Source organism: Schistocerca gregaria, chromosome 5 (assembly GCF_023897955.1).
Source record: "Schistocerca gregaria isolate iqSchGreg1 chromosome 5, iqSchGreg1.2, whole genome shotgun sequence".
Taxonomy (NCBI): domain Eukaryota; kingdom Metazoa; phylum Arthropoda; class Insecta; order Orthoptera; family Acrididae; genus Schistocerca; species Schistocerca gregaria.
In genome coordinates, this window is record NC_064924.1 from 375044668 (window position 1) to 375067100 (window position 22433).

At 37.6% G+C, this 22433-nt stretch overlaps 1 protein-coding gene across 1 annotated transcript in view; it reads right to left on the reverse strand.

The window, feature by feature from the left end:
* Nucleotides 1-9622: 9622 nt before the first annotated feature.
* Nucleotides 9623-22433, reverse strand: part of LOC126272533 (SUN domain-containing ossification factor) — a 46774-nt gene continuing 33963 nt past the window's right edge. Inside the window, exons 4-8 of the mRNA XM_049975446.1 lie at nucleotides 18462-18697; nucleotides 15290-16837; nucleotides 12476-12730; nucleotides 10881-11121; nucleotides 9623-10797 (exon numbers count right to left, since the gene is read on the reverse strand). Coding sequence (XP_049831403.1) covers nucleotides 9932-10797; nucleotides 10881-11121; nucleotides 12476-12730; nucleotides 15290-16837; nucleotides 18462-18697 — 3146 coding nt within the window. The 3' untranslated portion in view covers nucleotides 9623-9931. The remainder of the gene's footprint in view (nucleotides 10798-10880; nucleotides 11122-12475; nucleotides 12731-15289; nucleotides 16838-18461; nucleotides 18698-22433) is intronic.

Genomic DNA, 22433 nt, shown 5'->3' on the forward strand with positions numbered 1-22433 from the left:
ATGTCTACTGCTTGCTTTTACTGACTACAATGAATCTTTTTAAAATTGAATCCCAAATTTGTCTCCAACACTTTAAAAATAAATAAATGAAGAGTAAGTGCTAGTACAGCATTTTGTAGTACCATCTTTGAACTAATGCTCCGAGTCTGAAAAATCAGTTTCTACATTTTGTTTCATTCCCTTTGTGGTGGCAATAGCAGTCTAACAAGTAACTGAAAATATGGACTATCCTGGTGCCCACGTGACAGACAATCTAACAGCATCTGTGTTTTACTCCTGATTTTGAGAGAGCTCTGGTTTTCTCTTTGAGTATTTTCTTTCTTGATATTCACATTTGTTTAAAGTAATGAACCATAGACCTTGCTGTTGGTGGGGAGGCTTGTGTGCCTCAGTGATACGGATAGCCGTACTGTAGGTGCAACCACAACGGAGGGGTATCTGTTGAGAGGCGAGACAAACATATGGTTCCTGAAGAGGGGCAGCAGCCTTTTCAGTAGTTGCAGGGGCAACAGTCTGGACGATTGATTGATCTGGCCTTGTAACACTAACCAAAATGGCCTTGATGTGCTGGTACTGCAAACGGGCTGAAAGCAAGGGGGAAACTACGTCCGTAATTTTTTCCGAGGGTATGCAGCTTTACTGTATCGGTAAATGATGATGGCATCTTCTTGGGTAAAACATTCCGGAGGTAAAATAGTCCCCCATTCGGATCTCCGGGCGGGAACTACCCAGGACGACAGTGTTATCAGGAGAAAGAAAACTGGTGCTCTACAGATCGGAGTGTGGAATGTCAGATCCCTTAATCGGGCAGGTAGGTTAGAAAATTTAAAAAGGGAAATGAATAGGTTAAAGCTGGATATAGTGAGAATTAATGAAGTTCGGTGGCAGGAAGAACAAGACTTTTGGTGAGGTGAATACAGAGTTATAAATACAAAATCAAATAGGGGTAATGCAGGAGTAGGTTTAATAATGAATAAAACAATAGGAATGCGGGTAAGCTACTACAAACAGCACAGCGAACGCGTTGTTGTGGCCAAGATAGACATAAAGCCCATGCCTATGACAAGTCTATATGCCTACTAGCTCTGCAGAGGACGAAGAAAATGAAGAAATGTATGACCAGATAAAAGAAATTATTCAGATAGTGACGAGAGACGAAAAATTAATAGTCATGGGTGACTGGAAATCGGTACTAGGAAAAGGAAACATAGTAGGTGAATATGTATTGGTTTTAAGAAACTAAAGAGGAAGCCACCTGGTGGAATTTTGCACAGAGCACAACTTAATCGTAGCTAACACTTGGTTCAAGACTCATAAAAGAACGTTTTATACATGGAAGAAGCCTAGAGATAATGACAGGTTTCATATAGATTATATAATGTTAAGACAGAGATTTAGGAACCAGGTTTTAAATTGTAAGACGTTTCCAGGGGCAGATGTGGGCTCTGACCACAATCTATTGGTTATAAACTGTAGACTAAAACTGAAGAAACTGCAAAAAGGTGGGAATTTAAGGAGATGGGACCTGGATAAACTGACTAAACCAGAGGTTGTACATAGTTTCAGGGAGAGCATAAGGGAACAATTGACAAGAATGGGGGAAAGAAATACAGTAGAAGAAGAATGGGTAGCTTTGAGGGATGAAGTAGTGAAGACAGCAGACGATCAAGTAGGTAAAAAGATGAGGGCTAGTAGAAATCCTTGGGGGACGGAAGAAATATGGAATTTATTTGACAAAAGGAGAAAATATAAAAATGCAGTAGTAAATGAAGCAGGCAAAAAGGAATACAAACATCTCAAAAATGAGTTCGACAGGAAGTGCAAAATGGTTAAGAAGGCATCGCTAGAGGACAAATGTAAGGATATAGAGAGGTTTATCTCACTAGGAGTAAGATAGATACTGCCTACAGAAACATTAAAGAGACCTTTGGAGAAAAGAGAACCACTTGTACGAATATCAAGAGCTCAGATGGAAACCCAGTTCTAAGCAAAGAAGGGAAAGCAGAAAGGTGGAAGGAGTACATAGGGCTCTATACAAGAGCGATTTACTTGAGGGCAATGTTATTGAAATGGAAGAGGATGTAGATGAAGATGAAATGGGATATATGATAATGCGTGAAGAGTTTGACAGAGCAGTGAAAGACCTTAGTCGAAACAAGGCCCCTGGAGTAGACAACATTCCATTAGAACTACTGACTGCCTTGGGATAGCCAGTCCTGACAAAACTGTACCATCTGGTGAGCAAAATGTAAGAGACAGGCAAAATACCCTCAGACTTGAGACGAATATAATAATTCCAATCACAAAGAAAGCAGGTGTTGACAGATGTGAAAATTACCGAACTATTAGTTTAATAAGTCACAGCTGCGAAATACTAACACGAATTCTTTACAGACGAATGGAAAAACTGGTAGAAGCCGACCTCGGGGAAGATCAGTTTGGATTCCGTAGAAATACTGGAACACTTGAGGCAATACTGACCTTACAACTTATCTTAGACGAAAGATTAAGGAAAGGCAAACCTACGTTTCTAGCATTTGTAGACTTACAGAAAGCTTTTGTCAATGTTGACTGGAATACTCTCTTTCAAATTCTAAAGATGGCAGGGGTAAAATACAGGGAGCGAAAGGCCATTTACAATTTCTACAGAAACCAGATGGCAGTTATAAGAGTTGAGGGGCATGAAAGGGAAGCAGTGGTTGGGAAAGGAGTGAGACAGGGTTGTAGCCTGTCCCCGATGTTATTCAATCTGTATATTGAGCAAGCAATAAAGGAAACAAAAGAAAAATTTGGAGTAGGTATTAAAATCCATGGAGGAGAAATAAAAACGTTGAGGTTCACCGATGACATTGCAATTCTGTCAGAGGCATCAAAGGACCTGGAAGAGCAGTTGAATGGAATGGACACTGTATTGAAAGGAGGATATAATATGAACATCAACAAAAGCAAAACGAGGATAATGGAATGTAGTCAAATTAAGTCGGGTGATGCTGAGGGAATTAGATTAGGAAATGAGACACTTAAGTAGTAAAGGAGTTTTGCTATTTGGGGAGCAAAATAACTGATGCTGGTAGAAGTAGAGAGGATATAAAATGTAGACTGGAAATGGCAAGGAAAGCATTTCTGAATAAGAGAAATTTGTTAAAATCGAGTATAGGTTTAAGTGTCAGCATGTTGTTTCTGAAAGTATTTGTATGGAGTGTAGCCATGTATGGAAGTGAAACATGAACGATAAATAGTTTGGGCAAGAAGAGAATATAAGCTTTCGAAATGTGGTGCTACAAAAGAATGCTGAAGATTAAGTGGGTAGATCACATAACTAATGAGGAGATATTGAACAAAATTGGGGAGAAGAGGAGTCTGTGGCACAACTTGACTAGAAGAAGGGATCGGTTGGTAGGACATGATCTGAGGCATCAAGGGATCACCAATTTAGTATTGGAGGGCAGCGTGGAGGGTAAAAATCGTGGAGGGAGACCAAGAGATGAATACACTAAGCAGATTCGGAAGGATGTAGGCTGCAGTACGTACTGGGAGATGATGAAGCTTGCACAGGATAGAGTAGCATGGAGAGCTGCATCAAACCAGTCTCAGGACTGAAGACCACAACCACTATAAAATTGTATAAAACATCATCTGCATTCAATTTTGGATAACACTGTGCAATGTGAAAATTTAAGTTGAATAATAATAGCCAGTTCCTAACAATTCTAATATTTCTGGTCTTTCTGGTGTACAATATTTTGGATATAAACATTTTGATTCCAATTTTAGTGATCTTTTTGTCTCCCTTCACTTCAACTTCAGTGACTATTAATGCATGTGATAATTTTTGCACATTTGTTTTCACAAAAACAGCAAATAACTCGATTGATTAAAAAAGCTTACAGTTGTTATCTTGGGTGCAAAATAGGTGATCAGGATGAACTCTGGGCTGCACATGTAATCTGTGCAACACTTGTGCCAGCAACCTCAGGAATTGGGTGCATGGGAAAGGATGTTCAATGCCCTTAGCAGTGACCATGATCTGGCGTGAGCCAACTAACCTAGTCAGTGACTGCTACTTTTGTATGGTTCCTCCTATCAAGAAGGGAATATTGACCATCCTAACATTTCATTATCCGTATGTCCAGTTCTACATGAGGGAGGATTGCCAATACCAGAAGCACCGACGGAGTACTAGATTACTTCTGATGGAGATTCTGAATGTCCTGAACCATGTACATCACAAGATTCACAGTTTCTTCCAAATATATCATCAACTGATGATCCACAAAAATTGTCTCAAAATGAAATAAGTTATCTCATCAGAGATTTTGAGCTCTCTAAAGATAAGGCTGAGATTTTAGCATCAAGATTGCAGCAGTGCAATTTTCTGGAAAGCAATGTAAATTGTCATTCTACTGCAGAAGAGTGCAACAATTCACTCCTTTTTTAAACATGAAAGATAGTTTTGTGGCATGTGTAGACATAAATGGTCTAATGACGACTCTCAGAATTAATTACAACCCTGATGAGTGGAGACGAACTATTTATTTGTCAAAGTTGAGCTTAAAAGCAGTGATTTTACATATTGGTAATCAGCTTCCTTCTATTCCAGTTTGGCGTAGTGTGCATATGAAACAGTCGTACCGAAACATTACAATTTTACTAGAAACCAATAGATATGACTCAATGGCAGATTTGTGGTGCCTTGAAAGTGGTTGCACTGCTATTAGGTGTGCATTTATGGTATACTAAATATTGCTGCTTTCTCTGTGAATGGGATAGCAGAGCTTATGCATCTCATTACAGTAAACATGAGTGGCCCACCAGAAAATCTCTTCAACCAGGTATAAAGAACATTAAGAGTGAATCTGTAGTAGACCCTAAAGAGATTCTGCTCCCACCCTAGCACATCAAGTTGGGTCTCATGAAAAACTTTGTTAGGGGAATGAACAAAGATGGTGACACGTTAAAGTACTTAAGGCAAACAGTCCCGTAAGTGATTCCAAAGTAATGGACGGCGTCTTTGTAAGCCCAGAGACCCGAGGCTTTTTAGATACCATACTTTTGACAGAATCGTACAATGCATGCATGGGAATGTTTTAATACAGTCTGTTTACAGTTCTTAGGGAACAAACGACCAAGGAGATTGTAGATAACATGCTGTCATCTTATGAAAAACTTGGTTGCAACATGTCATTGAAAATGCATTTCTTACGTTGAAATGCTTTTCTTGACTTCTTTCCCCAAGATTGTGGTGCAGTGATGAACATGGGGAGTAATTTCATCAAGATATTGCCACATTTGAGAAGAGGTATGCCAGAAAGTGCAGCCCTACTATTTTAGCAGATTACTGCTGGACTGTCATAAGGGATGCTCCAGAGTATGTGTATAAAGGTTAAGCCAAGAGAAAACTGCCGTCATCTGAATTGATCTCTGAGCAAAATATATAATTGTATATACTGTACATATGGACGTTTAACATTTGTAATCCTTTATATACATTTGTGACCAGTTAATTTATATATTTTCTTTTGTTCTTAACATAGTTATGGTACAAAACATTTCCATTTGTGTAATATTATCTTCATTTTTTACTTTTGTGCTTACAGAATAGCACTGAAATTTATCAATGCTTAACTCACAACGTAATTCAAGCAATTATTCACTTAAAATTTGTTATGCTGAATCTTGGAACGTGGATGCATATTTAGTGAGTTATTTATACAAAAAATATAGATTACTTTTCTAAAAACTAGAGCTACATGTTTATGAAGAAGATGGTTTTGTATCATTTTACACCGAAATAAACACAAACTCAAAAACACACACTTTCACTTCAAATTTGTTGTTCAGTGTTATAGTTCCCACATGCAGTGACCCTGGTAATGGCAGATAAGCTCATCAAGACAGATCACATACTAACAAGGACACTACAGCTCCAAGATACTTGCTTATCAGGTGTTTCAGAAGACTTTCAGAGTATTTCACAACTGGCGTTACCTTCCACCTAAGTGTTGAGGCACTTCACACCTTATGGAGCTCATCACCAAGCTGCGTCCTACCACCTGCACCGCTTATTAAATTATTGCAGCGTTGTACATGGCGCAACAGCCTGATTTTTGGTTGCAGTTTCTTGAGCTTTGCTTTGAAGCATATCAGTATGCATTTCAGATGTTAATATCCAATTCATCCTCCCTATTGGAGCATTTGACTTACCAACTTTATGGTTACTGACAGATGTTATGTGTAACATACCTCCTTGAGGACACACACACACACACACACACACACACACACACACACACACACACACACACACACACACACACACTCACTCTATGCTATGCCAAGCCCGAAAACTGACAAACATCCACATTCAACAAGGTCCCTTTTGCATTATTGCATCACCTACAGTCACTGGTTTCCCCAACCAAGTTTTCTGGTTTCACACTGATCTGTATGAGCCAGGTACTTTTCAGGTTGTAAAGAACAGTGATTTCCAGTACACCCTGACCTTTCAACTGACAGTTACTGATTGTGGATCAACTTTATCATGTTCTGTTATTTAATGACACAAATTTGCCACCACAAACTGAACAACTTTGTGTCATGGGCACGGTTATGGATGCCACTGCTAAAGAACGGCAGCTTCCACTTTTAGAACAAGTGTGTGGACTACGCTGTAGCATCAACACTAGGGAGCTCCAGCAACTTCCAGCAGCCCTCAGCCTACCAGATGCTGCACTCAAAACGGTCCGTATCATTCACACTTCAGACAGCTGGTCCACAAATGGATCCAGCCATGCGATTATCCGAATGGGAGCTGCGACTGAAGTTAGGCACAACTACTTGCACCAGTGTACAGCACCTACCTACCACTGCGAACATTTCTACCCTTGTTGGATGAAGATGTGCCACCCATACTCTATCATATAATAGGTGTATTCCCCCATATTGGGGATGTATCTACCTGAAAAGCTAACAGGCACACTGTTCTCCAGTGTTCCAATGTCTCATCAGCTGTACATCACAGACACATGGAATGTGCTAGTTTATTTAACTGACAGACGTTCAGACTTCAGTCAGTACCCTGCAACATTAAAAAACTATTCATACATAAAATCATGGCTCACAGTAAAATGCCTATGTTCAGTCATCGAGATGCACTCATGAATTTATCATTCTCAAAGAATTTCTGAAGGGCTTTTATGATCTCTAACATCACTGAGCCCACACTTGGTGTGGATTTTCTGCACTGTTCGAACAGAACTGTGTCCATGTGGGAGGTTGATCTTCACATAAACAATGAAACTGTACATGGTCATTTGATAATGGCCACAACACTGTAAGTAAAATGATAATATGCATATCCATTTTAAATGTATTCCTAAATAGGCACACTATTTAGAGAAATTTTTAAGTACTTTGCAAAAAAATTTGAAATACTTTGCTAGAAATATTGCTTTCAACTTAGATTTCCTCAATTATTACTGAACAACAGCACCCAAAGAATTATTTTTATTTATGTGGATAAAGAAGTTCATCTGTATATACATAGTTGGTCCACAGTGCTCAACATGTCATAATAGAAAACAGAAGGTAGTGAGGTGACTTAATTATTAACAAAAATAGCTAAATTAATTATAAGAATATAATAAGAGGAAAACATTCCATGTGGGGAAAAATATATGTAAAAACAAAGATGATGTGACTTACCAAACAAAAGCGCTGGCAGGACGATAGACACACAAACATACACACAAAATTCAAGCTTTCGCAACCAACGGTTGCTTCATCAGGAAAGAGGGAAGGAGAGGGAAAGACAAAGGTGTGGGTTTTAAGGGAGAGGGTAAGGAGTCATTCCAAACCCGGGAGTGGAAGGACTTAACTTAGGGGGGAAAAAGGACAAGTGCACACGCACGCTCGCACACAAGCCCGCTCCCGGGATTGGAATTACTCCCTACCACCTCCCTTAAAACCCACATCCTTTCGTCTTTCCCTCTTTCCTGATGAAGGAACCGTTGGTTGCGAAAGCTTGAATTTTGTGTGTATGTTTGTGTGTATCAACCTGACAGCGCTTTTGTTTGGTAAGTCAGATCATCTTTGTTTTTAGATAAATTAATTATAACATACATGTAGCAAACATTTGAGCCATTTTTCTGGATGTTAAGGGAACTGGTGGTGAAAGCATGTTTCCTTTTTTCTGTAGTCATGGCAACATCAGTGTCAAACATTCATTCAGTTCAGTAATGTCACTCCAACATTCATTGTAATTAAAAAAAAAGAGTATCTTTGTGTTGTAACTCGAACAATTAATGAGGATCCAGACATCTTTTCACTATTGCTTACAATGAAATGGATAGAGAACCACTCACTGTAGAGTTGAGGTACCAGTAATGGCACCATATACCTTAGCTGTGTGCATGCACACACTCTGTGGCTGTTTTCTTGTTTCGCTAATTCTACCCCAGATTTAGCACTGAATAGGGGCAGTGGTGTAGAATATCTACGTAATGTCTTATGCACAGAACTGATCTTGACAACCATCATGCACAGACACTGGCAGAAGCAACTGGTATGTTCATTTCTGAATCAAGGTATTCTCATCACCAACATCTTATGTTCTTTTGCCATCTAAAATCCTTAAAAATATTTCAATACAATGTTTTGGTGCTAAGTACAAGTTGATAATAATGAATACTTTTGCCTTGATAGTAGTTGTATTTTCGGGTTGACTATATCTGTAACTGTCTAGCCAAACACATCAGGTTAGACATTGTCTAATGTCCAGTTGTTAACATTGCAGTACAATGTTTTGTTTTAAGAATCTAAATTACACAGAAGCAGTATGGAAACAAGAAGTGATGACTGTGAAATGTAACAATGAGAGTAGTGACAGCAAAAAATCATGATATAGTTAAGTTACTGGGAGGTCAATAGGCAGTTAGGACTGGAAATATTGCAAAGCTTTTTGATGATCTCCTCCAGAGCAGTACAGAACACACACATGCATGGCTACATTATTCTGGACATTTACTTAATCATTATATTAAGGAGATAATGATTTACAACTTTCAAATATTTTTGAAAAATCATGATTTGGCACAATAGCTGTATCCTTTTTTACTAAAACCGGTTGTTTTAATAAAATGACAGCTATTATAACAAATGATAATTTTTTGTTAATCGTTTAAGTTAGGGATAAATTTTCAAAAGACAATACTGAAGACACCACTTTTTAACTTTAAGACTATTGAGTCAGAAAAATGGCACACACTGTAGCAGAAACTTTTATATTTAGAACACAATGGAGTTTATGGAAATAAAAACTAAAATAGACTTTTTATCTGTTATGGAAATACCTGTATCATTCACTTCTCCCCAGTTTAATCTTCAAGTACATGAATTTACTGGACTTACACTCTATCAAATGTAAAATTTACAGATTCTCGCTGCAAACTCAAACATTGTTTTAACAAGTTAGTTTGATTAATCTCAGTGATATTGATCTGTATGCTATCAAGTTCTCTCTCCAGAATAAAGACATAACAGATCATGATTTATATCCACACCAGTATACTGCAGCACCCTTCGGTATACATGTTGTTTTGAAAGAGGATGAATTCTATTCATGTTGTGTTTGAAAGGCATACAATTTATTCAATACTATTGGTGTTCCTGTGGTCAGGAATGTCAGTCTATAAACAGTGTGTGATGACTTGTGTTTTCTGATTTTACATAAATACATACATTACAGACATAAATAATACACCAGATAAGACAATGTCTAAAACAGTACCAAAAAAATAAATAAAAGGATATAAAAGAAAAATATATTGCAATTAGATGTTTTAAATACAATATAAATTACAACAAAAGTTTCTGGAATGAAATTGCATTTGTTCAGACTTTAATCTCAATTTATTTACATAATTTAAGTAACTCAGTTTTTGAACAGTGACTGTATCCTCCAGCTTCCTATTTTCTTTAAGCCACCAGTCTGCTTCTTGCTACCTTCTTTACGTATTGGATCTACTGTGCTGCTCATATTACTTGTCCTTTCTAATGAATCTGGAGTTGCACGACTACTGCCATCACCATTCTGCACTGTTTGTGTTGATGTCACTGTATGACTAGAACCATTGCCCTTTCTACTACTGTACCACTCCCAGTTGTCAGACTTCAATTTAGCCTGCAATGTCGGACTCTGCTCTGAGCTAAGACGACCACTCCTTGCAGCCATTGCAGTCTTCATAAACAAAGGAGCTGACAGATTGCGAATCTTTGGACTCAGACCCTGATGTTTCACTGAACCATTATTGTGTCCTAATACTGGTACAGACTCACTTAGGTTAACCTTATCATTCACTTGTTTGTTGGAATACAGAACTTCGAGCTGTAATAACCCTCGCCCTCTATTGTGTAAAGATGAATCTGAGGAGTCAGAGTATTGCACTGCAGAACCTGTAGTTTTCAACAGCGATTCTGCACTTGAGTACTGTATATTGTCTGATGATGTGCACTGAACCACATTTGATAACTGCTCTGCTTCAGATTTAAGTTCTTGATGGTCAGATGAATGAAAACCATTTATAACTGATGGATTATTAGCTTCAGGAGATTTCTCCTGAAACAGAGGATCACTCTGTGTATCTGTTGGCTTCTGTAGTTCAGTGTTATAGTCTGATCTTGGCAACGAATCTTTTTTCTTCCGTCTTCTTCGTTTATTCTCCAACCTCAATACACTGCGGACACCTCCATCAACTTCTGATGCCTGATTATCTGGGATGAGTAACTCATAATAGCTACCTGAAATATAAAAATTTATTTAGACAGTTTCTGGAGTATTGGATATTTTCTTTATAATTAAATAATAAACTTTCGACACTTACCTGAAACTAAAGTATCTTCACTTGGACGCCGCTTCTTTAATCTATGGATTTCATGCCCAGTAACTCCTTCAACAGATCTCCTCCTCTTTTCAAATCTATTTAACTTTCTGCTTCTATATCCAATACTAAATCTTCGTTGATTATCTTCATTCAGCTGTAAATTTGTGTGATTTGCATGATGCTTCAAGTACTGAAGCATTACTGCAAACACCACTATGAAGAAAAGAGGCTGCATCAGGGCCTATAAACAAACAAACTCCTTCAAATTACTTTATTCTAGCCAGCATATCTTTGCAATTATACAGTGCACATTAGGAACTAAGGAACTCTATTTGTGTTAGTGAGCAGTAATATAAATACAAAATGAGAAAATTTATGTTTGTAACTTCACTGGCCTCCAAGAATAACAACACTCTTGCTAATTACTTCAGTAGTGATAAGGTAAAATTAGATTTGAATCATGCAGTATTAACTGTAATCACTAATTCACCAACACATTCAATTGAATGTACTTCAACGTTCGTTCATAATCCTAAGTTTAAGGCACAGGTCACCATTAAGTGTCCATGACTACATTGCACAACTCTGCAGCATTGAAACGAAGTCTGGAGATAAGCTATTTCACAGCACCTGCACCTCTCCTCTCCTCCCCCCCCCCCCCCCCTCACCCCCCATTAGGCAAATACTGGTGATTAAAACTTTTTCTGCGACCTGGGACCTACAGTCCCTCGTGCCTCATTACATAGAATTACATTATTACAATTCATTCACAATTTGTTATCACAGTCACCCACATTTCTGTGAAAATTACTTCACAGCATGAAGAAGCCTGTAAAACGAAACAAACAAAATGTACAACACACAATAATGCACAGACTATATACTGAAACACACACACACACACACACACACACACACACACACACACACACACACACACACACACACACACACTTTTATAAACGTGTGTTCAGTCTATTCTGTCAGTGTACAGTACAACAGCATGTAGCAAATGCAGAAGAACTGTTCCATTACCAATATTGTTCAAAATTCTGATAACCTTGATCGCAGTAGTGTGTACAATAATGCACCCTCAACTGTCTTACAGGCTCAAGAATTCCAAGAGATTAGAGTACTATTTCTGTAAGTGCAAAATCCTAGCAACCAGGCCCACATCATTATTGACCAGTTTCTTCACATGCCCCAGGAAAAGAAATCCTTACATGCCACGTCTGGTGACCACGCTGGCCATGGAACAGGACCACTTTGACCAATTCACTATCGTCCAGGCTAAAGGCAATAACTTCATATTGAGTTGCCAGAGACTGTGTGCGCCTTATATCAAAATCACAGTAGGTGTCCGCAGTATTCCTGACCTACCTCTGAAGGTTCATCTCTCTAGTCCTTTTTCATCCGGTAATACCGAAGTACATGGATACTTTGTAACCGCTAAAGAAAGAACCAGCTACAGACTTCAGACTGTGCATGGATGAATGAAGTGACCAACTATTTGCAATGCTTTGTTCTATATACCAGTATATTTGTGCACTGAATGACTTACAATAATTCAAAATTGTACAGAATTATTTACTTACATAACCTGTGGCAGCCCAACTAGTTCTTTCATTAACTATAGTTTCAACTGTTGCTGAAAGGATCGCAAGTTGTTGTTTTAGCTCAACAATCTCTTCTAGTCTTCTTTTCTCTCGTTCTTCTGCTTTACGATTTTGATCCAGAACGACTGACAATGTACGATTGAAAGACTTTTGCATATCCTCCACTTGTTTCTTGTACCTCTTACTAAGTTCTTCGAGGTACTGGCCACTCAGGGACATATTGCGCTCCAGAGCCTGAAATGAATTTTTTTTAAATTGTAAGTTGCCTTTCAATTTATAAAGCTTGAAACAGTTATGCACAAACAATATCTTTACACTGAATCCGTGACTCAGGGGATATTTCCAGCCTGTTTTTAATATGGCATACCAACACTCATGTATAAAATTGGAGATAAAGCAGACAACCTAATTACAGACCTATTTCACTTCTTCCAGTCTTTCCAAAAGTCTTCAAAAAACTTGTTTATGTAAAAATACTGACTCATGTAACCAAGCAGAACTTGTTAACTGTCTCTCAGTTTGGCTTCCCTACAGACTTCTCGACAGAGAAAGCAACACCTGTTGAGGACAAAATTCGTATTGGCAAACTGAAATGTTATGAAATCTTTGGTGATTGTATAGAGTCTTACAACATAAGGTAACAGACGGTATAACAAGGCTGAAATTAACCTCAGAATGCAGAAACAATTTCTGTAATCCCACAAGGACTGGTACTGGTTCCACTCTTGTTCCTAACCCAATGACTTTAGAGAGCAGTTCAGAAACTAATGTTTTAATGATGACAAGATGGTGTCCAAACTCAGTTTTATTAAACACAGTTCAGATCCTAACCAAACAGGCCTCCAATGGGTTCGCAGCGAACTGCTTAAAAGCTGAATCTTATGAAGAGACATTATGCAATTTGGAACAAGCGAAAGTGACCTGCTCGCACCAAAAGTAGACAATGGCCTTGCATGAAATGAAACACTATGTAAATTTCCTAGGAGTGGATAATAATTTAATTTTCAGTCAACACACACCACAACTAATCAAGAAGCTTAGTTAAGCACAATTGCCTTAGACGCCCCACTCATCGTGTCAATCTATTTTCATTCTTCATTACCGTATTATCTTCCAAAAATAAATAGTGTATTCGGTAAAAGCAAGCGCTAAGAATATTGCAAAAATTATGTAAATGTACATTGCTTTTTTAAAGATCTTTGAATTCTTACATTCCTCCAAATACACTTACACCTTAATTATTTTTGTTGCTGAAAATAAAAATCAGTTTCAGACTGACTATGATTTCACAAGAGAAGACCCATAGATAATATTAATGTAGACTTTTGCCTCTTTGTCTAGGGTTCGAAGTACTGTTACATATTCAGGTGTAAAGGTATTCAAACAAGCTCCTATCAAATAAAGTGAGGAATTTGAAATCCCAATAAGTTCAAAACAAAATAAAAATTCAGCTCATGAGTCAATCTTTCCACGAAGTATTTTAATATCTAGAGTGAACATTTGGTTAGCTACATGGCAAGTAATAGTGTTCTTTGTAAAGCTGCATGAACAGTAGCAATGTACCATATATGTGACTATATTTAAAGATAAAATTATCTAAAGAAAAATTTGCTCAAAAAAGTAAAACCAGGAGACTGCTGCTCAATATTCACATCCATGAAGCAAATACTGCCAAATGAGTCGATAAAATGTGTAGCATTAAATTACTGTTCAGAACTATTAGTATCTTACTCATGGGGGAAAAGAGGGTAGATGGATCCTGGGACCTGAGTAACTTTAATTTTCTTTTCGTACCCCCTCCCCCCCTCCCAAACGAAGAAGTAATAGTTTCAAAATCTAACATAGTGCAATGTACTGGCATGTGTCTCCACAATAAGTATTAATCAATATTTAATGACGTTTGTAATTATTTTCTTTGAAAAATCCTAATGTAATTAAATGAATATTAGTACGACTATAGAGGCATCAGCATTTTTCAAAGCAGTATCTTCGAATTGTCTCAATTGACTGTAGCTGACTTAAGTATGAATAGCATTAAACAGCATAGGATTAGTTTATTGTTAATACAGTGTACAGCTTAAGATTTTATAATCAGTTTGTCTTCTGTTAAAGTGAGCCTCGAGTGCTTTCACATGCTTCAGTTTCTCCTCCATGGAATCCATGGGTGATAAATGAATTAACGAACAGTGTGCAGGACAGTGCATTTAGAACCAAGTGTCTCTTTCATAATGGTTTAATGTTACCATGTGAAGAACAGTTTAAAAGCAGTGACATTTAAAAATTAAATGATAAATGTAAACTCATCTGAATTAGCTACACAAAATGTCAATTACAAGACACGCAACACACTCATTTAATAACTTTTGGATAGGCATTGCACCTAAACACAAGTAATCTCAATTCAGAAACAAAACAGTTTCATCTTGGTTCAAGTGGCATTATCTCTACACCTAATACTTGAACAATGATAGGATGTTGCCCCCTCATCTCCTTTCAACTTCTCTAGTTTGTAACAGTGGAAGTAACTACATAAACATTTTACATACATTTGGTGTTGGGAGATGCTGGTGCTCTATTTATTCACAATGCTGCTTGTGGCAGTTGAGAAACCCATGAAAAGCAGATTTTCAAATGTAATGACCTTTGAACTTTTTAACGTTTAAGTATAAATTGCAGAAGACAGGAAGTCGATAGCCATGAAGCTCAGTTATTATAATGCATGAATTATTCTGCGAGAGAAAGCGCAAGCATTCTGTCAATAACAGAACCCTAAAATCATTTGAAGACATTTACCTTGATCTTGTTTGCAAGCCTGACAAAAACTGATTCTTTCTGGACTTGCTGTGTTGGTAAACTTGGTGGTGCCATAGTTGTAGCTACAGCTGGAGCAGTGCTGGTGTCAACAACTCGCTCCAGGTCCTTCAATTCATTAAGCAAGCTGTCCAGTGAAAGATTATCTTGCGCTGGTTCCTCTGCTGTAACTGGCATGGTGACACTCTCTTCCAACACCAAGCCAAAATCTTCTACTTGTGATGTACTCGAGTCTACTAACTGTTCCTTAGTTTCAACAGCCTTTGTCTGAGCACTTCCATTTGCACTGTCTATTGCTTGTATCACTGAAGATGCTTGTAACACTGTATCTGGCACAGGTGGCAGCTCTGTAACTACAGTTTCTGAACTGGGTAGTACTTTGCTAGCTGTGAGAAGAGAAGGTGCTACATCTTCCTCATCAACCCTCTCCAGTGTTTTAGTTGGCTTAATTTGTGCTGCAACTGATGAGTCAATATGAGATACTGTTACAGGCACAACATTAGAGTCTATGTTCTCTGCAGTGCTACTAATATTACAGGGTTCGGTACTTATACTAGTAGTCATTGTACATGTTGGAACAGGTTTCAGGACATTTTCCAAATTATCTTCCACGATGTGAGATTCTGTGTCTTCTTTTTCTGTATTTTCCAAAACAGGACTAGCATTCAGTTCTTCACTAACATTTAAGGCCACTCGCTTTTCAAATACTGCTAACATGTTACACAGGGCTGCTATATATTTTGGGGGGAACAGTGCCATAATGTAGCCTCCTGGATCCACTTGCCTAATGCCAAACATTTTTCCAGGTTTAAGAGGGAATGGAGCCCCCAACTTGCGACTTGGGAAATCTAATCCATATGGAGCACACAACTTTGAGTCCCTAATGGTGTCCGAAACGAAAGGCGATTCTATTAGTGCATGCAGATTCTCTTCTTCACAACTAAGTAACTTAAATACATCACCATATAGTGAATCACTACAGTTGTCACACACAACAATATGCCTAGGACTCCTACAAGGTTCTGCACTGGGGACTTGTATATGGAAACTTTCTGTTGTGTTGTTCTGAATGTCTGTATTATTTCGAGAGTCTCCACTTTTCCCTAGTGCTTCTGCTGCTTTTGTGACAATACTTAATATTGCATAACGAGCATTATCAAATATGGTTGATGGTTCTCCTTTACCAATATCAAGTGGTTCATCATCATCTTCAACATCATCATCATCATCTATATTTTCATCTGGCTCTAAAACTTGATCCACTGTTTTCAAAACTTCGAACTCACTAGTTCCATATGCACGAAACAGTGACACTGGGCAGAAATGTTCTGAGCCATAATGGGAGTGAAATTCTACTTTTATAAATTTTCCAAACAAGTGGGGATGTAAGTTAAAGCTCTGGATTGTTCTTTCATCTTCTGCAACAAAATTGCCTACATTTTGCCAGTCTCTAGTTGGAAACCTGTCACTAACATACACAGAGAACTCTCGCGGTGGTGATGAAAATAATTCGAAGTTGGCAATCTCAATCTGAAACAAAGATGAAGTAGTAGTTAATAATTTTGAGGACCCATCATCAATTTACAAATACTATGTTTTAAAGTTAAAACAGATACTGGGTGGTTATAATTTAAGTACAGCTACTCATGGAGGTCCAGTTTGGTCTGCATCATCATATGGCAGCATAAATTCGAAGCTATACAAATGTATTAATGAAAATCTATTTATGTTGCAATTTTTATTCAAATTGTATCACCAGGTGCAAATCTGACACTGTACAGGATCTTCACAATGTCCCTGGTGCACATTTTGAACAAATTGTGTAAGTAGTAGTAAATAGTAAAATCAACATTATGCCTTTCTTACTTGTGTGATCTTTTCTGCCCACATCCCTTTGCTAACCATTAAAATGGAAACATTTCTACACATTTTTTTCCTTGCATTCATAGTGCCATATTTGCACGTGGTGGTCGAAATTGGAAGCAATTTTTTTTCAGCATAAATTGGTTCTGCATTAATACATTAGAATATCTATCTAGTTTTGTTCGCATAAGATAATTACAGCACACACCAGACCTCAGAGTGAAACTTTGATCATAACAATCTTGTATTAGGTATCATAACTTCATAAATCTACAACCAGAATTAATTACTTCTCAACACTAACAGATAAATGAGGCTATAGAGAAATATACTATCAGAGAGGTGTCACAACCGTATTTGATGTGTGTGTGTGTGTGTGTGTGTGTGTGTGTGTGTGTGTGTGTGTGTGTGTGTGTGTGTGTGTGTCAAAAATTTCAGATATTTTGCTGTAGCTACCTATAAACTTGACAAAAGAATGGTAGTTTTCTATTTTTACATTAATTTTGAAGTTGTTTTGATTAAATATTAAAGTAATTTAGTTAAATATAAAGTAATTGGAGAGAGAAAGAAATCTACCTACGAAGTGGTAGCAGGAGAACAAACACAGGAAAGGTATTACAGTTCACAAGATTTCAGAGTCAAGGGCTCCCTCTCTTGACAGAAAGATTGAAGGGGAAGGAAGAGGGGTGAAGGAAAAGGACTTGTGAGATTTAGGAAAACGGGTAGAGTTTCGGGAAGTTGGACAGAAACCCAGGTCAAGAAAGACTCGTCAGAAAGGATGAGAGAGAAAAACCTCTCTAGTCCTTTTTCTTCGCCTTCAGCCTTTCTGCCAGAGGAGAGAGTCACTGGGTCCAAAAGCTTGTAAACTGTATTACATGTATTCTCCTAAAACTGCCTACAGAATATATTTTTTTATCTATTGAATTACTCTATTTTAAAACACTGATTTTTTCATTGATATAAGAGTGATAATCACAGCAGTTTTACAGGGAAATTCTTGGATGGAGCAACACACAAAATAACACACTCTCTCTCTCTCTCTCTCTCTCTCTCTCTCTCTCTCTCTTTCTCTCTCTCTCTCTCTCTCTCTCTCTCTCTCCCCTCCTCCTCAATAGCACACATACAATGAGAGAGAGAGAGAGAGAGAGAGAGAGAGAGAGAGAGAGAGAGAGAGAGATCAAGCTAGTGGATAAGTCTGTTTTGCATTATTTTGTGTTTCTATGCTCCACACATCGTTACCTTTCCCTTATTTCGCGCAATTCAACATACGATTTAATACTTTCAAGCTCACCTTTTTTGCCTGTATAGCTTCACACAACTCAACGACAAACCAAATTCGACTGGTGCAAGTGTTCAGAAGGTACTCATCTCGAGATGGAGATAATACTGAACTGGCACTTGTAGCTTCAGGATTAGCTGCAACTATTTTTGCACCACAGTCTGGAGATGCATAATTTTTTGAATGCAGTTTAGAACTTCCAACTGGCCGACTCTGGGTGACAGGAGGAGATGTTGCATTATTCTGATCTACAAGGAAGAGAAATTTTATATATAAATCATTATCTATTACACCAATTGTCATTATTTTGCTGAAGTTTGATGACATTCATAATGAGTAGAACAAACAGATGAGATCAAAAAGAATTTTTTTAAATAATTTTGTTTTGTTGTATATAATAAGCCTTATAGCAAGGGAGTTCTTTATCATTATGCAACACAGCGCTGGATAGAAGAGGTGGTTAAAGTCCTTTGTATCAGCACACTTGCCATGTTCTTAGCTCGGTCTGATTATAATAATTAATACAAAACAAAAAAATTGTAGTCTACCCCTATGGTATCACTTGGCAGCAGCCAAAGGCTTCCTGTCACATTCAGTATTACAACACCCTTATCACCATTCAACTTAGCATAGGCAAAACTGTGTGCGCTCACTACAGTGCACATTTTACTTTGGGGTTATCCTCATTTCAGAAACACACTAATTAAAAATGTAGCCATAGTATTTTCTTTTTCACTTTTCTTCTTTATCATCAATAGTGAGTGTGACTGTATAGTTACTTCATCCAACACTCCCTTGTAGTGCATCAGGACCTAGATGATTGGACACAGTAGTAAGGCTACACCAGCACACAGTACTGAACACGGTAATAAGTATATGTAATTGCTTTTCTGGTGACAAGGCAACTAACCGGTTTTAGCAATCAATTGGTCAGTCAATTCTTTTTGGCAGTTTTTCCAGTAAAATGACATAATCAAATGAAACTAGTTTCCGTGGGTATGTCAGATATACGCAGGTTTCATTCGGCAGGTTTGAGTGGTTTCACTTGTGAGAGACAACTAACTGACAAGTCTCTGACTATTATGTCATTTATATGAACCTTTTCACTCAGTCTCCATGTTTGAGTTCGTTTACATACTTTGTCAGTTATACACGTACCTTAACTTGAGTTCAAATGTTACTTGTCTGTAATTAAGTTATTTCATTTCACAGATAAGTAAATAAAAAGTACTTCTAAAATGAAATATTTTCGAAATTTCTGTATTTATTTCTTAATTACATTCTTCTCATACTTCTGGTGCTAAATGTAAAGTTTTGGTTAGTATTAACTGGTGGTACATTATGAATATTCTCTCTCTCTCTCTCTCTCTCTCTCTCTCTCTCTCTCTCTCTCTCTCTCTCTCTCTCTCTCTCTCTAGCATATAAGATACAACTTTTTATTTGTAATTTGTTAATTTTCTTTGCATTTATTTAATACAGTTTCAGCATGTGAATCATCCTTGCATATACTGTACAATGCATTGAATTAACGCTGATGATCACTATTTATCTAGTCATATGGGTTCTTTCATTCCCACACCATTTAGTGTTTCAGTATTTTGATCCAGGCACGAAGTCCACTATCAAACAGAGTGCTATTCATAAATATGGATGAAAGACTGAACTAAAAGTTACTTATTAGCACTTAACAAAATCAAATAGTGGAACAACAACAACAACAGCAGCAGCAGTGGCAACAGATGTTAAAGTGCAGTCAATACTAACAATTTATCTGTGTCAAAACAGTCAAATCTTTCCATTCAGAAATGAATCTGCTGGATATCAGGCGACTGTGTCTACTGTTTTCATTCGATTGCTTCCAGAGACTGGTTTCACTCGGAATTACAAGTGACACCGTCAGTTCATTCAGTTTCTCCTGTATACTACACTCAAAACAATGAACGAATAATTCAACCCACAACCAAATGAACCTATTGTTTTTCAACAACCAACTGTTTCATTCTGTATTTCCCTTCACTACTTTTATCTGGTAATTTTCAATATTTTATTCCAGAACCTGCCTTTATCTCATGTAGTCCACATGGAGTCAAATTCAGTAAATTTTACCTAGAATCATTCAGTTGAATCCAGAACAAATATTTGGTAATGGATTATATAAGCTTACTGAGACACTGGACATGGGCCACAAAAATTAAGCCACATAAAAAATATTTTCTTTGATAATGGTTACACTTCTGATGGATATTGCAAAGCCATTACATAGAGCACTCTTAAGCAGAATACTGACTAACAGAATAAAAAGTTTGTATTCTTAACACTGTCACAGCCAAAAAATTGCAACTCTACCTGTGAGTGTCAAAATTCATGTAGGTAGTGCAAACTATGGAGCCAAAGTGGATAGAATATGATGTGTTTGTGCCTGTGCTACCATAGGAAATCAAATTTAGCAAAACATGCACTGGAAATGGGACTCAACTGTTTACACACACTAGATAACACTAGGAAACAGTGTCGTAACTTTTTTAAATTAGATATTTCAAGCCTCAGGTCATAGCATCTATAAAGATGGAGGGTGGTGAGTACAGTTTGGGATCCAGCCATCATAAGAATTCAAGCAGACACGTGGCCTTACGTGGGATGGACAACCACTGATGACACAGCCAGTTGCATGGCTTTATAATGACAAGACCATAACCAACACGTAAGTCTTAATAGTAATGCTTGATTCAAAACCTTATGGAAAATTAACTGGAAGCTGAGACAAATTTGATTAAATTATGTTGTATGCATCAAAAGGCAAATTCACTTGAGAAAAATATAAAATTAGAGAGAGGGTGAATGCCTGGCCAACAACTGATACCTTCAGGTGGTGAAATTCCAGTACCACCATATACACATTTTAAAGTGAACACAACTACTATTACTACAACTGCATTTTGGAGCTGTCAGGTCCATCCTCTGGAAGAAAGAGAGTTTAGATTGTGAAAATTTAGAAACAGGGTGGAAGGCAGCTGATCAGTCATACCTTAAGATGAGGAGTACCCACCCATTATTACAATTTTTACTCGTCTTTTTTTTTACTTTTTTAATTATTACACGATGTGCAGGAAGGAATCAAACTTTCTATTCATATTATTAACGTACAAAACTAGGAAACAAAACTAATCACATGTAAAAAATGAAAGCTAGACCTTTCACTGGTTATTTATGCGTATCTCTATCTCAATGCTGATAAGCAGACAAAAATACCTGCCACCAAAATTGTTCACAGTACTGGGACAATTGTTACAAAATGAACACTCGATAACATTGCTGCATTCAAAAACAGACGTGCATTAATAGAAAAATGTCAACATACATGTCGATTTGCTGTTGCTGCTACTGGACACAAAAATTAAAGTATTATCCCTAAGAACATGAACTACTTATAACAGCTTTGCATGAACCCTAAACAGTGGTAATTTGTCCCTAGACCAAGAAAATCAAAAAGAAAAAAATTAAACCAGATATTTCTCGATTTAGACGGGTGTTGGGGCTTATGGGCGCTCAACATCGAGGTTATCAGCGCCCTGACACACATTAAAAGGAACGAACGTGGACAGACCTAAGAAAACTAAAGCACACACTCAAAGAAAGCAAGAAAAGAAGGAAAATTGTACATAAGAAAGTAAAACCTAAGGAAAGGGGAAACATAGCAACAAGAATGTCACAGGAAATTGTTATTGGCTGCCCACTTACATAAAATATGGGCTAGCTTGTCACACAGCGAGCAAATTAAAATCCTCTCCCTAAAATCTTTGTAAAAACATTTGACATGTCACAGAACTTTAAAACTTTAGCCACATTCGTCCGAGCGTTGCCTAAAAGAGATGGCAGGTCCGCTGGCAAGTCAGCTGTGGCCCGCTGGTCAGAAAATAAAACGCAATCCAATAAAACGTGACGCACAGTGACCTGGACGCCGCAAGCACCACACATTGGAGGGTC